The sequence below is a fragment of the Ctenocephalides felis genome, unplaced genomic scaffold (assembly GCF_003426905.1).
Source record: "Ctenocephalides felis isolate EL2017-DRISC unplaced genomic scaffold, ASM342690v1 CF-g0.4_SCAFFOLD_01492, whole genome shotgun sequence".
Classification (NCBI taxonomy): domain Eukaryota; kingdom Metazoa; phylum Arthropoda; class Insecta; order Siphonaptera; family Pulicidae; genus Ctenocephalides; species Ctenocephalides felis.
The window spans coordinates 14,512,687-14,530,937 of record NW_020537646.1 but is presented as its reverse complement, the minus strand read 5'-3'; the positions used below and the strand labels follow the sequence as shown (position 1 = coordinate 14,530,937).

At 28.8% G+C, this 18,251-nt stretch overlaps 2 protein-coding genes across 2 annotated transcripts; one reads left to right on the top strand and one right to left on the bottom strand.

Annotated features, from left to right (window-relative positions):
- The first annotated feature begins 49 nt into the window (after window positions 1–49).
- On the top strand, window positions 50–2,008 carry LOC113370069 (phosphoglucomutase). The gene is made up of 2 exons (XM_026610730.1): window positions 50–99; window positions 294–2,008. Exon 2 carries the CDS (start codon window positions 326–328, stop codon window positions 2,006–2,008), a length of 1,683 nt encoding a protein of 560 aa, XP_026466515.1. The 5' UTR covers window positions 50–99; window positions 294–325.
- A 13,502-nt stretch (window positions 2,009–15,510) lies between these two features.
- On the bottom strand, window positions 15,511–18,217 carry LOC113370905 (protein PF14_0175-like). The gene is made up of 5 exons (XM_026611578.1): window positions 17,469–18,217; window positions 16,624–17,365; window positions 16,148–16,230; window positions 15,731–16,050; window positions 15,511–15,662 (listed from the first exon to the last, which is right to left on the bottom strand). Exons 1-5 carry the CDS (start codon window positions 18,215–18,217, stop codon window positions 15,511–15,513), a joined length of 2,046 nt encoding a protein of 681 aa, XP_026467363.1.
- Between the last annotated feature and the right edge of the window lie 34 nt (window positions 18,218–18,251).

Below are 18,251 nucleotides of genomic sequence, written 5' to 3'. Positions count from 1 at the left end.
TGTACGAAGATAAATGTCAAAATAGTGAACTATAAAAAATCCAACTACATCCGATATCCGATGCATGTGTCAGTGTGTTGAGGATTGTGACAGCCACAGGTAAGCAACTTTGGATTCTTGCGCATACATTTTTCTTATTTTAGTTTTGAATAATTTCCGTTGAATTCGTCGTCGATATTTATTGTTTTTTGATAAAATAACGAAATCTATTTTCGGCTGTCATTTAATGATAACTGACGATAACCGCGAACGCTTTTGACAACCTTTAGTTCACCTTCATTACATTGTTCCAGCGCAAACCACTTTGGTTACAATTTCAAATAAAATGTCCTATCATATCGAGAGATTACCTACCACTCCTTATTTTGACCAAAAACCGGGTACGAGTGGTTTGAGAAAAAAGGTGAAAGTGTTTCTGCAACAAAATTACACCATTAATTTTGTTCAAAGCATTTTAAATGCTCTTGGGAATCGCGTTGATGGCTGCACGTTAATTATTGGTGGAGATGGCAGGTACTATATGAAAGAAGCCATTCAAATTATTATTCAAATTTGCGCTGCAAATAAAGTTTCCAAATTAATTGTGGGTCAGAATGGCATTTTATCTACACCTGCTGCTTCAAATCTCATACGACTACATAAAACACTCGGAGGAATCATTTTAACTGCTTCTCACAATCCAGGTGGTGTAGAAAATGACTTTGGAATAAAATTCAATTGTGAAAATGGTGGCCCCGCACCAGATAATTTAACTGCAGATATTTTTGAGTTGTCAAAAATTCTATCTGATTACAAAATTTGTAATAATTTGCAATGTAATATTGACATTATTGGAAATTATTCTTACAATATTGAAGGTCAAGAGTTTTCTATTTCAGTAATCGACCCGTTGGAAGACTATATAAATTTAATGAAAACTATATTTGATTTCCATGGCATTCAAAGTTTCATTGCCAATGGTTTTGATGGAAGTCCTTTGAAATTGTTGATTGATTCCATGAACGGTGTTACTGGCCCTTACGTAGAAAGAATATTTGTTCAAGAATTAAAATGTGATAAAAGCAGTATCACAAGAATGAAACCTCTTCCAGATTTTGGTAACATTCACCCAGATCCCAATTTAACTTATGCAAAGACTCTTGTGGATAGAGTAGGCAATGAAAATTGCCATATCGGGGCAGCATTTGATGGGGATGGAGATCGTAATATGATTATTGGTCGTGGACCTGTATTTGTAACACCTAGTGATTCTTTAGCAGTTTTGGCCCACCATTTGAAATGCATACCATATTTCTCTCAAAATGGTGTCAAAGGTTTTGCTCGAAGTATGCCCACGTCTACAGCTATTGATAATGTTGCCTCTCAATTGGGAATTGATATATATGAAGTTCCTACAGGTTGGAAATATTTTGGAAATTTAATGGATGCTGGAAAATTGTCTCTTTGTGGAGAGGAAAGTTTTGGTACTGGTTCTGATCATATAAGAGAAAAAGATGGTGTTTGGGCCTTATTAGCTTGGTTATCAATCATGAAACACACAAATAAAGAAATTAAAGATATTTTATCAGACCACTGGAAGTTATATGGCAGGAATTATTTTTTGCGATATGACTATGAAGAATGTTCAACTGAGAGCTGTGATGAAATGATGAAATACTTGTTTGATGTAATTTCTGATCCTAGTATAATAGGAAAAAAATTTGATAGTTTACAGAAACAATATCAAGTTAAAACTGCTGATGAATATTCTTATAGAGATCCGATTGATGATAGTTTTGTTTCTAAACAAGGTCTAAGATTTATATTTGATGATGGTTCAAGATTTATAATTAGATTAAGTGGAACTGGAAGTTCTGGCACTACCGTCAGGTTATATTTAGATTCTTATGAGAAAACTGATATTGATAAAGATGTTCAGTCCACGCTGCAGCCTCTCCTTGAATTAGCTTTAAACATATCTCGATTACGAGAATATACTGGTCGTTGTTCTCCAACTGTTATTACATAGAATTCTCGCATCATGTTTGAATATATGATAATGATAAAATGTAATATGTATTGAAGTATAATACGAAAATTATAGTAAAATATTTCATTATAAAAACTTAATATATCAGAATATATCATTATAGTTTATTTTGTTTGTTTTTCTACACAAAAATACTAATTACTTCAATCATTATTAGCAAACATGTTTCATCCATGACGTTTTTTTCTAACCCCTTAAAGCTGTTAATAACTTGGATATTGTAGCCATTACTTTAGGCTCGCAGGCTAAAACTACTTCTTGGGCGATGCATTGACCTAATTCATTTTTGTATGCAGTTTCTATTTTTTCCTCTCTTTCAACGTGTGCTCCTATTATGCTTAAATATAGCAAATATTTTATTAATGAATTATAATGATAATGTTTGGATAGTTATTTTGAGCTTTATTTTAAGATCTAATTTAATATCGGTATCTGAAATTATCAATTATCGTTATGATTGCAAAATTAATGAATAATACTAATATTTAGGCGTTAAGTTTGGCTTTTTTTAATTGCATTTAATGTCTAAAAATGAATGATATATAAATATATATATACAATTTTTGTATATATTTAATACAAATTACAATCAGTAGCTACACATTTGATTAAAATAATAACTTATTTATATTTAATCTGACAATGAGACAAATCATAGTATGGAAACATTTGAAACTATTTTAAATGGCCATTGGGAAAATCGGTCAGTGTCCACAGAAATTAAAATTGAAAGTAAATGAAAATATACCTATATTTTGGTGTACTTGTTATATCAGGCTGCAATAACCTTAGGAGCTCTTCTTTCTCTATTTCATTGAGATTATTTTTGCTTTGCAATACTGCTATGCGATTATATATTTTATTTATTCTGTTTCTATCTTCCTTTTTCTTTTTCTAATTTAAATTTTGCAATTAAAAGTTATTTGTCTATGAAAAAGGCTATTAGAATTTGGATTCATACAAACTTCTGTAGCTTTAAATTTTTTCAAACGAATGGCGCGCAGTCTATCATAATTAATAGCTCTCAGTCTTCGTCCGATAATAAAACTTGGTGCACCATTGTAGGTTTTATGCTCTACCTTGAATGATATAATTCTCACAAAATACTTATAATAATCATTGACACCATAAAAGTTGTCTCAAAACCTACATATGGTACGTACACCCTACAATATGTAGGTTTTGAGACAACTTTTAGGGTGGGAGACAACAGACGTACAGCTGGGTACCTCGAATTGCGAGGTGAACTTACTATAATGACTGAACTATAAAAGTGCATTTTTTGTCCATGTTTTTGCAAAAACTCCTGAATAGATTTTGAAAATTTTGAGATATTTTAAATATCAGTTGGGATCATCTAATCTTTGGTTAAGATCGGTCGAGCCGCTCTTGTTTATAATTAAATATTTAAAAAGATTTTGGGCGTTTTTATTTTAGCAATAAAGTTTTTTTTAAATTGTTTTCTTGAGCATAATATCTTGTACATTGGGCAAAGTTCATTAAACATAATATTATAGTCCTACCAAAAGTTGTACTGTAAAAATTGATTGCATTGGAAAAATAATGAAAGCCTCGCTTTTAGGACATGCTTCAATTACCGGCATTATAAAAATAATAATATCAGTAAATGAAGAATACAATAATACTTGAGTCTTTTGAAGCACACAATAATTGAAAATTGCATTGATTATTAATATAATTCGTAGTAAAATGGAAAATATTATTATCAGTGCGAATTTATGAAAAAAACTAAATATAGTTAAATCTAGATAAGAGCTCTTATGTCGATTACTTGCACATATCGATAAATTTTTGCAACTTGTCAAAGCAAAGTACCACTTACATCTAGTTAATTATTATATATATGAATATTATAAAAATTAATGAACATACTCACTTCGCGTTGTATTTCATGAGCTAAAATACGCCTCGCTTCTTCGAACCGGTAAACGCGCCAGTACTTTTCGCACTTGTTGAGACCAGATAATAGAGAACGTCGCAGATTATCATCCGAAACTCTGCCCATTAAGGAAGCGAGTGCTGACATGGAGAATCCTCCACCTTGCGTTCCTAGATTTGTGTACACGCATGCCCAATCTATGCCCAAGATCTGACACGACTCCCAGGTCTGTAACGAATCTATCAAAGGATCACTTTACCGATCAAATAGAATTTATAATAAATAGAAATGTGTTATCAAATAAACTTTTATTTTTTATTTATTTTATTTTATTTTATTTTATATCGGTATGTATAAAAGTATTCCCAAGGAAATGTAGTAAATTTTATCTAGTTTCACCCTATTTAACTGAAAAAGATGGTTCCATATGAAATTTTTGAGTTATTTGACAAAAAAACAAAAAAATGTCCCAAATTTTCTATTTATTGCTAAAGAATGAAATATCGAATTCAAAGTCGTTTTATTCAAAACTTTTATATCGGTATGTATAAAAGTGTTCCCAAGGAAATGTAGTAAATTTTATCTAGTTTCACCCTATCTAACTGAAAAGGGTTGGTTCCATATGAAATTTTTGAGTTATTTCAAAGTCGTTTTATTCAAAACTTTTATATCGGAGTATATAAAAGTGTTCCCAAGGAAATAAAGCAAATTTTATCTAGTTGCACCCTATCTAACTGTAAAGGGTTGGTTCCATATGAAATTTTTGAGTTATTTGTTCCGAAAATGTCCCGAATTTTCTATTTATTGCTAAAGAATGAAATATCGAATTCAAAATCGTTTTATTCAAAACTTTTATATCGGAGTGTATAAAAGTGTTCCAGAGGAAATGTAGTAAATTTTATCTAGTTTCACCCTATCTAACTGAAAAAAGATGGTTCCATATAAAATTTTTGAGTTATTTCACAAAAACTAAAAAAAGGTCCCGAATTTTCTATTTATTGCTAAAGAATGAAATATCGAATTCAAAGTCGTTTTATTCAAATTTTTTTTAAATCGGTATGTATGAAAGTGTTCTCAAGGAAATGTAGTAAATTTTATGTTGTTTCGCCCTATCTAACTGAAAAGGGGTGGTTCCATACGAAACTTTTATATTTATTCAAAGTTTTATTTAATACATTGAAGACCGCGTGCCGACCGGTTGGTACACGATATGTGTTTCCTGAACCGTTCAGGACCGTCCTGAACCGTTTATGTTTATACAATATATGATGACTATATATATATATATATATATATATATATATATATATATATACTATTATACTTACAAGCAATCAACATGTTTAAACAAAAGTGTTTGCATTGCAAAAAATATAAATATATTATTCTTGATTATAATTTCTATTCTAGTTCAAAATGCATGATCATCCAGGCACCAATATATAAGATATTTGAGTGAATATGATAAGTGGTCAACACAAACCTTTTGAAATTCCGATTCAATGGTAGAATGTCTTAAACAGAATGGATGTACCCAAGCTTGTTGAATTTCCAAACAAGCAGGTGATCTCCAGATTTTTGCCGTAATTCGATCTAATTTGTCTTGAGGACCTTCTTCTGCATCATTTAGTTCTAACATTGGAAGGTAATTGTTTTCTTTTCTTCCTATTATATTAATAAATTTACATATCTGAATTAAGACTATAATAAAGCACAATAAAAATAAGATGTGGGTTGAAAAAAGTTTGTATGCAAAATTTTCTTGGTAAAAATATCAGTTAAAAACTTAGAAACATTTATGATACAACATTAATAAATAAAAATAATTGAACTTAATTTATATATGTGTACGGTTTCTCTATCTTAATATATATGCTAAATTCAATCATACCATTCTGCTCATATTTTAAATTATTTATATGATTTTTAAGTTCTGTCATGACGCATCTATTATCTTTTTTTGATAGTACACCTCCAACATAATTCACAAATAAAAAAAGTAATAGAGGCTTCAAAATGCAAATCATACTATAAAATATTTTATAAAAATAAAATGTCAAAAATATAAATCTTAATTATACTATAAAATGTCATAAATGTTTTGTTTTAAATCAAAATATCATAAATGGTGAAAAATGCTCATAAATTTGTAATACCTTTGTCTGTTATAATGTATTAGTGCAAACATACAACACATTTATAGAAATATGTTTGGAAATATTTTTCTACTCGAAAATGAGTATTTTGAATTATTGACGATGCATATATTATATCATAACAACCAAGTATGTTTCCTTTTTAACTTCCCGTAGGGATAGTTATAGTAATCGCAAAAAAATCGAAAATGAAAATTTTTATATATCTTTGCGTTTCAGAGGTTTCTGAACATTTTGGCATACCTTAGAAAAAATGGATGTATGTGTGTGTGTGTGTGTGTGTGTGTGTATGTATGTATGTATGTGCGTGTGTGTATGTATGTGCGGATACAAATTTTCGTCGACGATTTCGGGAACACGGATCAACCGATTTGAATAATTCAAAAAACATTCGATTCGTATTGATAAGGAGACGTGCTGATTAGTTTTTGGCAAAGACAGGTCTAGCCGTTCCAAAGATACGGGGCAAAAAGTGCCGAAAACGGTAACTCAGTTTTTAAGAGAACGGAGTGTCCAATTTGAATAAGTCAAAAAACGTTTTACTTGTATTGACAAGATGAAGAATTGACCAAATTTTCATAAAGGCAGGTCTAGCGGTTTCGGAGATCTAATGAAAAAAGTAAAAAAAAATGCCATTTGGCGGTCAAAAATGATCATTAGACATATGCACATCAAATTATCAGATATTTTATAGAGATTTTAACAATAAGTATGAATTTTGTTTACATTCCTATGGGTTCCGTACCAATGTTTACGCGTTAGACGGCGACGCGGCGCTTACGCGCTTTGATATTTCGTCTTTATGCAGTTAAAGCAGTACGATTGCTTTGAAAAAAGGTCAGATCTTCCAAAATATGTCAAAATAAAGAAAACATTTTTTTTTCAAAAAAAAAAGAAAATTAATTTTTTTTTTTTTTTTTAAAAAATTTTTTTCAAAAAAAAGTAATTTTTTGTCCAATTTGTCCATCTTATTTTTTCGAAGTAAATTTTTTTCAAAAATGTTAATCGTTTTAAAAAAAAATAATTTTTGGTACGGGAAGTTTCAGCAATTTGCCTTAAGGCACGATGCCTTAATTGCCTTAAGACAGAATTCCACTTACAGCTAGTTATTATTATTAGTTCGAGAACCATTAATAATTACGGATTTAAACATTTTTTTGCTCAAAAATGATTTAAACATTCAGCCAAAGGTATAAAAATAGTTTATTCTATAACAAAACATACTTTGATACATGATAACATTCATTATTCTTATCAATTAATGAAATATATTAGACAATAAATATAACCCAAAGGTTCTTCTTACACTAAATTTAATACTGCTATTATGAACATTTATTTAGCTAATTACCACACTCATCTCTCAGTATTTGATACTAAAATATTTATTTAAATGTCGATGTGACTTTTAAACTCGGATGGTCAATTTTATGTTCAAATATCTAAATGCTTTCTATACATATATAAACATATTATATATGTTATTACAATCTATTATCTAAAGTCATTATTAGAATAATTAAAGATTCATTTGTAGAACCCATTTTATGGGTGAATATAAGATCTAAAGTATTTCTGAAACACAACCAATAATTAAAATAAAATACCTCTACAGAAGTTATTTATAAAAATGATTGATTTGTCAAATATCTAAATGCATTTTAAATATATATAAAAATAAATGTTATTACTATCATATTTTAAAATAAATAAAGATTCTTTCTTAAAACCCATTTTATGGGTAAATGTAAGATCTAAAATATTTCTGAAACACAACCAAATAAAATACATTCGTCTAATGGATATTAGTCTATCATTATGAATTATCAACTGATAGTATTTTTTCTTGGTTTCATGATACATATTACAATGCTAGCAACCAAATATATAACACCTAGAGCTATAAAGTAATAACCATAAACAATAAATTGATCTCTCGTTTGCAACTCAAACCCATCTTTTGAAATAACAACTACAGTTAAAATCGTTTGAAATACAAGAGCATATGTTGTGTTGATACCAAAAATTAGGCCAAAGCTGTCCTCATCCAAGTACTTTGCAATTTCGGCACTGTAATATGAAAATTCAGTTTGGAGTAAATTTTATAAATTTATAAGAGTATATACATAAAATATATAATAATGCAAGAATACGGGGCGGAGTGTAAATTTCCCAATGATTTTAACTTCCCAAAGGGATGATTTATGTTTTTGCGACAAAATTAGATTTGCTATAGCAATATATATTATAAAATTATGATTTTATGTTTTCTCGACGTTTCAAGTGATTCTGATCCAATGAAACCGATTTTCCAAAAAGTATGCGTGTTTGTATAAGCTTGCCGAATTAGACTTTTGATCAACGTTTTCTCAAAAACGACCGGACCGATTTCAAACATTTAAAAGCCATTCGATATAACTCGATAAGAATTAGCGTTTGTCAGCTTTGGGCTACGATCGGCCAAGCCCTTTCTTTGTTCCGTGGTTCCTTACAATTAACTTATACATTTCTTATAACGGTGTCCTAATTTAGTTGTATAAGTCTTTAACTTCTAATACACTTCATAAACTAGTTGCCACTCCAAAAATAAACATACTGGCACTTGGAAAGGCCAGAAAATTTTCTCACCACCTTTGTAATCAAGTTTCTTCATTTAATTTCGATAAAAATTCTTATTATATAATACAAGTTTAAAGGATACAATAAGTGCATCCAATGTAAGGCATTTATTCAAGTTTTGCATAATGATACTTCTATTTCCACTAATCGAGCAAGGAAATATAAGAGTTTAAATGTTGAAACAAAACTATTCAAGATTATCTTCCACCCTATATAGATATATAATTCTAATAAGATATTCAAGTTTAAATTTTCTCACCTTGCAATGGTGATCATGAACATGTAAAGTACCCCAAAAGCAATGTATCCTAAATAAGAAAGCCATAAAGAGTTTGTCTGAGCTGCTGTTAGAATAGCCCCACCTTCCAAAAATGAACAAATTGTTAGAGTTAATAATCCACCTCTGTAGGATGTTAGATATCCGGCTGAAAGAGCCGCTCCGGCGCCTAGAAGTGTCAATGCTGCTTCTATGGCACCATTCCATAAAGCTGTATTCTGTGATAAAATCAAGCATTTAAAATATTAATTTTATTATTAATTAAATAATCCAAACGTTAAAAGCTGTGATGACCTATCGCTTTCAAAGTTACTCGATTGTCGAGTCGTATCTTAAATCTACACCTAAGTCTGTTTTTACACGGTCTTTTTGTACACGGTTTTGATATAACACGGTTTGAAAATTGAATATTTTTAATTTTTTTACACGAATTTATTCCATTTAGCACGATTTGAAATTTTATGCACTTAAATTTTTTTTTGCCAAATTTAATTTTTGCGAAGTATGTTCCTATTCTTTTCGTTCACAACATAGTTTTTTAGTTCCTGAACTTGCCATACATTTAATTTACATTACTTTTAAGATTAGAGTGCATATCTTTTTTATCATTAATTACTATGCTTGTGAAAATAAGCATTATATATTTGATTTAATAAAATAAACATGAATTCTTGTTCTTAAAAATTCTTGTTTTTCACTAATTTTAATAGGTTTTAGAGATTAGGAACAAATCACCCATTTTTGTATAAGATCAATGTCTTTTTTTACACGTTTTTTTTTTACACGGCTTCTTCTGGAACCAATCTACCGTGTAAAAACAGACTTAGGTGTATTTTGTCCCCTCTATGTATTTAGAAATTATACAGTTGAATGCCATTCAACATAAATATTTATTGCAAAACAATTATACAACTGAATTCACTAGAAATACAGTGGTACCTCAATCATATAAATTCCAATGCGTTTTTGTTACATTTTTTAAATACTAAAAATAAATTTACCTTTTATTAACTTATTAATTACTTCTTCCTGTAACTTTGACGCTTTAATTCAAGGGACATTAATTTGCCCATGGTTATGAAAGTAATGAATATTTTGTATATATGCAAAAAATAAAAAACATAAACTCAACATATAAAACTTAACTGTACAACTACTATTATGTATAGTTAAAATTTCAATTGATAAAATGATGCTCGAAATATTCGCAACATTTGTATGTCAGGGTACCACCTTATAATTCGTTTTCCAATTTTATCTTACCTCACTATCAGGCTGTATGACGGCCCACAAAATTTGTATATATGCCTGAACCTGGATAAATCCACACATTGCTAATGCATACCACAAGCTCCATTGTATAATATGCCAATTGGTATAAGCTGATACAAAATGTTTCCAAAGCATTTTAAATGCACTTGAATATTTTTCTTGTAAACTCTTAGGCTTTATATAATTTTGCATTACTATGGGATCAGCTAACGACTCAGAACTAGATGTGCCTTTTTCTAATGTTGGAAGATTGCTTTTAACAGTTTCATCGTCTCGATGAAAATATAAACTTTTATCGACAGATGGTAAAAACAATGCCCAAACAGTTGCAAGGATTTGTGCTGCAATAAATATTTTAAGTGATTATGTACAAAACCTGAATATTCATTAAAACTTTGGAAAAGTACTACAATATAAATTTATTTAACATTTGTGTAAAGATATTATTTAAAAATATATTTCTAATTAAAAATAGGCTGAAGTAGTTTGATAATATACACCTAAGTCTGTTTTTACACGGTCTTTTTGTACACGGTTTTGATATAACACGGTTTGAAAATTGAATATTTTTAATTTTTTTACACGATTTTATTCCATTTAGCACGATTTGAAATTTTATGTACTTAAATTTTTTTGTCAAATTTAATTTTTGCGATGTATGTTCATATCACAAAAAAGTACTTATGAAAGAAAAAAGTCTGAAACCATCGATAGTATAGATAGTTTGCGAACACTAGCTTAAAGATTGAAGTGAATTCCCCTTTAGCGCAAACAATTTTTACTGGTCAAAGCAAATGTAATAGCACTAATTTAGGGGAATTATTATTAAAATAACATGAATTCTTGTTCTTGAAATTATTCTTGTTTTTTTTTACTAAAATTTTCACTAATTTTAATAGGTTTTAGAGAGTAGGACAAATCACCCATTTTTGTATAAGATCAATGTCTTTTTTTACACGTTTTTTTTTTACACGGCTTCTTCTGGAACCAATCTCCATGTAAAAACAGACTTAGGTGTATCTACGATTTTATATTTGATTATTATTTATTTTTCTTAAACCGATTTGAAAGATAATTAAATATTTACCTATAATAGATATATAATTAAGATCCTTGTAGTTCATTAACTTTGTATAAACCAAAATTTGGGCTGTGATAGCAGCAAGAAATCTACCTCCTAAATTAGCAGCTCTGGTATGAGATGTGACCTTTTGATAATGTTGTTTATCAACTTTTGCATAGATGTAAGTATAATAAGCAACTTCGGTAGACATATAGGTTCCATAGAAAAATTCCAGAACTTGCAAAGCGACTAAGCTAGTTGTCCAAAGAAGCATACTCCAAACAATAATACCAGACATACCACATACCACAATTAAGGGTTTATATCGAAAAAGATCGGTTATCAAAAATACTATGATGAGTTGTGCAAGGTACGAATAAGTTCCCACAGGATATACATCTTGAGACAATTGTTCCTCAGTGATATTTCTCCATTCTCCCAATAAATAATTTGATATAAAAGGTTCTGACGGTCTCATTTCTTTAATAAATCCAAAAACGCTGAGTAATACCGAAATTTTTAACCACTCTTCCATTTTAAGATTATGTGAAAAAATCTATTATTTTGAAATCGTTAAAATGATGTAACACTCACAATGACATTGTTAGATATGCATTACATGTTTAAAATGAAACAGTATGATGTCTTTATTTAAGATCAAATTCACTTATTGTGAAAGTGACATAATTACTAATTAGATATTTATTACTATATAAAATGCATAACAATGCGATCACTTTTCCTATCTGTCAAATCATCTGTCTGTAAGCGATTGAGGTTATATTCAATGACACGTGAGTTAACTTTATTGCACCGCGTCGATAAATGCGTTCTGATATAACAGAATGAACAGAGCCGAATTCGAGGTGTTATTTGAAATTAATTATTTGAATTCTTAGAAACGGCAGGCGATAAGTGCCTAATTCATGTTAAATACAAAATGATAAGATAAAAAGTAATTTTAAAACAAAGCGGAAATTATGCTTATGTTGTGAGCAGTGTATTGTCGAGCCGGAACGTCGTTTCGGTACTTCCTTTCTCGACATGAACGCGTTCCGGAACTAAAGATGATTTCTGGTTACGATGAGCATTGGCTGATGTATTCAAAAATAAAATAAATAAATATCACTGTTTTTTCGAACCTTTATATGTATTATTATAAATATAAGGATTTGAACTAAGCACGAACCGGAAAGAATTGGCCCTATCTTTATAATTATATGCGTTCTGGTAAAAAAAAACAGCACAACACAACAACAACTAAAATATAATATAATAAATATAGTATATAGATAAAGTATATTGATATTCAGTTTTAGTATCAGTATATATATATATATATATATATATATATATATATATATATATATATATATATATGGATAAATATATATATATTTAAGATATAGATGAATTTATGCTGGACTTGAAGTATAGGACGATATAAGCCTAATCGCATAGTCATAGCATATACTCTGTATCAGATAAGAGAAATATCAAATACTTTTGTCATATATATATATATATATATATATATATATATATATATATATATATATATATATATATATATATATATATATATATATATATATATATATATATATATATATAATAAAATACTATTGCATTTAATAGTGCAGTGTGTTTTAATATTACCTTTTTGTAATAAATGCCAAAGAATTAATTAACTAATTTTAAGCTCTAATACAAAACAAAATATATACTCGTATATATATCAATATATAAATATTGTCCAGTCAGCTTTTTGTTGTTCGTTTAATTGGGGCAAGTTCCAGATAACAATTAAAATTCAGTAATATATATTTTTCATTCGTGAATTCGAAATTGTTTTATATTTTCCATAACTTTATTTAGTTCTCTCTTAGTCGTCAGCATCCAGTGTGTTGATTTTTGCTTCAAGTTTTATATGTGTTATAAGTTAGTTTTTCAGAAGTACTGTTTTTTATTTTGAAATATATTTTTATTGATAATGATTGGATGAAAGCGCTAAGAGCAATATAATTCAAACACTGAAAGTCACTGTTTGTTGTTTTATTACATTAAATTGGATTTTTGAACAATTAATGCTTATTATATATATATATATATATATATATATATATATATATGACTGACAATTAATAAATACAATTGTTATCAAAATTGCTATCTTGTCAAAAACATATTTTTATTATCAACCAAATTTAAATTAATTAGTTTAAACATTCAAACTTTTTATCTAAAATTGATTAATTTGATTTCTTCAGTCTTCCTTTTTATTTACATTTATACATATGTGTACACAAAAACACACGTGCGCACCAACGCTGTTTATATACGTATATGATTTCTTAAAAATCTGAACTAAAGGCCCTCCTTTCTCTACAAAAAAATAAATATTAAAAACTAATTAGTAGAATAAAGATGTAAATTCTTGAAGTTGAATTTACAGGTTTTTTCTAGTTAAAAATCCTAGTTTTTGGTGGGTTTCGAAGATTGCCGATTCTCTGATTTGGAAAATGTTTAGTTACAAAGTTCTTGAAACAGGAGTTCCATATCCCTGAAATGTTGAATAAAATCCTTGAAAAATAAATCATTTTTTGAAAAAAGGAGGCTTTCCCAGGTCTTTAAATATATATATATATAAAATATACATAAATATATCCATATCTATTTGCAAAATGTCTAAACTCTATTTGATTATTACAGTCATGCTATAAAATAAAAAAATGACATTTCTAATAAGAATATAAGGAAATAAATAAAATAAAGTTTCTTATAATATGATTAGATATAGCTCTATAAATTTCTATTATATCTATAATTACATATCACTATTATAAGTTATGTTGCATAAAATATTTAAAAACTATAAATAGAAATAGACGAAATTGACAATATTTCATCATAGAATCACTCCATAACCAGCATGAAAATTTAATCATCACCCAATTCATTACATTCACACATTTTTTTAACTTTCATAATATTAGTAATCTATTTCTATTCTTAATATAATGAGATGTGTTGTGATTTTAAATACAAACACACTCATTAGACAGAATTATATGATATAAAAAATTTATTGTACAAATTTATAATTTCCTAATTTTCTACATTGATTGAATCCCTAGTATTCGCATGATGTATTTTCAAATGTTTATTATGATTAGATTTTGTTGATGAAGTTTTGGAACATATGGTACAAACAAAAGGTCTGGTTCCTGTGTGCGTTCTCATATGTTCGGTTAAATAATATTTTCTGTGAAAAACTTTTGTACACCCAGTAATAGTAATAGTACATGATATTTTTTTCTTGTTCATGTTCCTTCACATGACGCAAATAATTATACTTTCTAATAAATCTTCTTCCACATTGATTGCAGACAAAAGAATATACTTTCTTATGTGAGTTCATGTGGTATTTATAATCTTGTAAACGAATGAAAGCACTTGGACAAAGTTGACATTTATGTGGTTTGGTACTACGATTTTGATGAACATATTTATGTTGCTTCAAATTCCATTTTGTGCTAAAGTTTTTATTGCATATAAAAAATTATATATATTATTGCCTGTATGTATTTTCATGTGACTCCTGATAGAGTGCTTCGAAAGACTCTTATTACAAATTTGGCACTTTTCTGAATTTTCTATAGTTTTATCATTATGAGCAGTACGTATATGTCTGTTTAATGAAATTATGTGAATGAACTTTTGAGTACAGTATTTACAGTTTTTTGGTTTTGTATCATGAGTCTCTTTGTGGTAGAAAAGTTTAGCAAATGATGGAAAATTTTCACCACAGTGACAAAAATATATTTTTTCTGGAGGCTTAAACTTGTGCATTGAAATTTTATGTTGAACTAATGCTTTACGACCCTGAAATCTTGCATCGCATGCAGTACATTAAAAATCTTAGAAGAAGTACTCTTACATTCATGTTTTTTCAATTTCTCATCAGAATGGAAACGTCTTGGACATTTAGTACATGCATATTTCTTAAAACCTACATGTGTAGCTTCGTGATCATCAAAAGTTTTCTTTTGGTGAATAATTTTGCACATAAACGACATTCTAATGGATGGATTTCTAGATGCTTATTAAAAGAGTTGGTTGTTTTAAACTCTTCCTGGCAAATAATACAAGTGTATGTAAAAGCAGTAATCCTTTTTCTTATAACAGTTCTTTTTACAATTTTTTTCGAGGTACTCTGTCCAGAAATATTACTTTCCATTTTATATTTGTATCAGTAAACGTATCTTGCTGATTTAGATTGAATGAATTAAAATCAGTTTTTATATCAGTATTTTTCATTTCAATATGCATATCTTCTAAAGGTTCTAAAATAGCATCAGTGTTATTAATTATATCATACTTGACACTAGAAGTGAACTATTAAAATTATCACTTTTGGTCTGACAATCAACTTCTACCTGCTCTATATTACTAATATTATTTTGATCATTATGGTTACTAGAGTTATGTGTATAATAATCCTCTGAGAACTCAAATGAATTTCTTAAAGATTCATTGTGTTCAAAAGTGTGTGTAGTTTGTGTTGGATGACATCTGCTGATATGTACTCGTCTTTCCTTGGCGCAAACAAACTCATCTGCGCAATGAGGACATTTGAATATATTTAGTTGCTTAATTGTTGAATTTGATTTAGAAGATCTACTTCCATCAATATGATTTACTAAGGAGCAACTAGATGACGGCTCCAACATTCTGAAACAAAAAAATATGAAATAATGTATATGCATATAAATTTATGAAATGTACATGCGAATCTGATGCTAAATAGTGTTATTTCACACACACTTACGGTGATAAATACTGGGACAGATTCAGCTCATTTTCATCCACAGGCAAATTAAGAGGGAATGAACTGCAAGCATTCTGGTAAGCCTGTGATATAATGTTAGTTATTTGTATATACTTTCAGTAACAATAACAATATGCATTATGAATATAAAAATCTTTACAAAATCATTCACATCTTTACCAAAAAAACAATTATTATTGTTAATCATATATTATACAAATAATTGGGAATTTATTGTATCCTAATAATGTTAAAGTTTCTTATTATTGAAAGAATAGTATAATAATTTAGATTTGTATCAAAGAACTAAATCTGAAGTATTGAGCGCAACAAAATAAAGTTATTGAAAATAAGGATTTTGCTGCTCTTTATAAAATTGATACCAGTTTCGAAATTATTTCTCAAGATTTTGCTTCTTAATTAAAAAAAAATCATAACATACTACAATCTAATAATTTTAGTAAAACAACACTCACCCATGAAGAGCTATCGGTGGATTCTTGTTCACTTAATTCTCCTCTGGCAGGCATTTTTTCATCAGTTCGAATATTTAAGCTTTCTGATGATAAACTGCAATCTAAATTTTGTTTTAAATTGTCAGAAGTATTTATTTTAGATCCACAATGAGATGAAAACTCTTCTGTAGGCATGTTGCTATGATCAAAATTGCTTTGATCAGGATAAGACTCTATTTCAGTGCAATTTATTTTCTTATATTTGTCAGTCTGTTTGTCTTCTTTATCATTTTTAGGCTTTACATAAACTGGTCCATTTCTTAAATTTGGTTGACAAATATCTATATCCAATAGTTTCTCAGGTGAATCTAGTTTTTCATTATTTGTCTCTAAATTTATGATGACTAAATTAGGTGAAAACATCGTTTTTCTATGATCGGAATCATAAACAGATTCTGAATTTGTTTCAAATGATTTTTCATCATCTAATTCATCGCTGTATAAGAGTTTTTCGTCAGAATCTCCCTGACTGAATTCTTTCCAACCTTGTAAATTTTCATTATTGTTGATTAAATTACTATTTTCATATGTGCTTATTTCATGCAAACCATTTAATTCTTCATTTTTCTGTTTGACTATTAAAGATGACACATCTGTGTTCTTGAAGGATTTGGGATTACTTACTACAGAATGACTTATAATTTCTATATTCTGTTTACATATTATTTCTTCCTTAGAATGTTTTAAAGACTTTGTTTGATTTCTTTAGATAAATAATCGGTCTGATTGTTTTTGGTATTGGAACTATGAGCATTATGTATTTCAGTACTGGAAAGGAGTGAATCTATAATTGGTGTCGTATCCACAGCTGGGATCCTAGATCTAACAGGTTGGATGATAAATCTCTTCTCAAAGCTTTGTCAGAACTTATATTAATTGACTGTAAACGACTAATTTCATTATTCATGCAAACCACACTTGGCACATCAATTTCAACAGTTTCAATATTAAAAGATTTTTCACTAGTGCATCCTTGATTATCAACTAAGTTGTCATTCTGTTCCATTGTATTGAGCCTATCATAAACACCTTGATGTTCTGAATAATCATTATACTTGTAATTACTTGTAGGACTAGGCAATGGTCTAACATCGTTGTTTGAATGCTCAATTCTTTGAATAACAGGAATTGTAGTAGAATTTTTCTGTATATTTTCATGTTTTCTTGTCACAGGTCTTATTAATTGATGAGAATCACGCTTTGTATATGAATAATTAAAGGAAGGAGTATTAAATCTTGATTCACTTCCATACTCCGTACTCTGATGTGATTGCCAATAAGCTGTTCTAGATGAAGAGGCTAGAACTGATGATCTATTACCCACCCAAGATTCCTCTTGGACTTTTGGCCAATTAGGAGCTCTGATACTGTTATCAGCCCAATCTAATCTAATGTTTTCTGAAGACTGTGAACTATTTATTACGGTCGAAGAAGGTTTTGTTACTGTTATCCATGGTGAAGAATTACTAGAACTCCTCTGCCTCTCTACTAAATTCGTTAATGCTAGAATCACTTGATCTTTTGGGTGAGTATCTAAATGCTCAGACAAGAGCATATCTGGAAGCAGATATAACCGGCAAACCGGACAA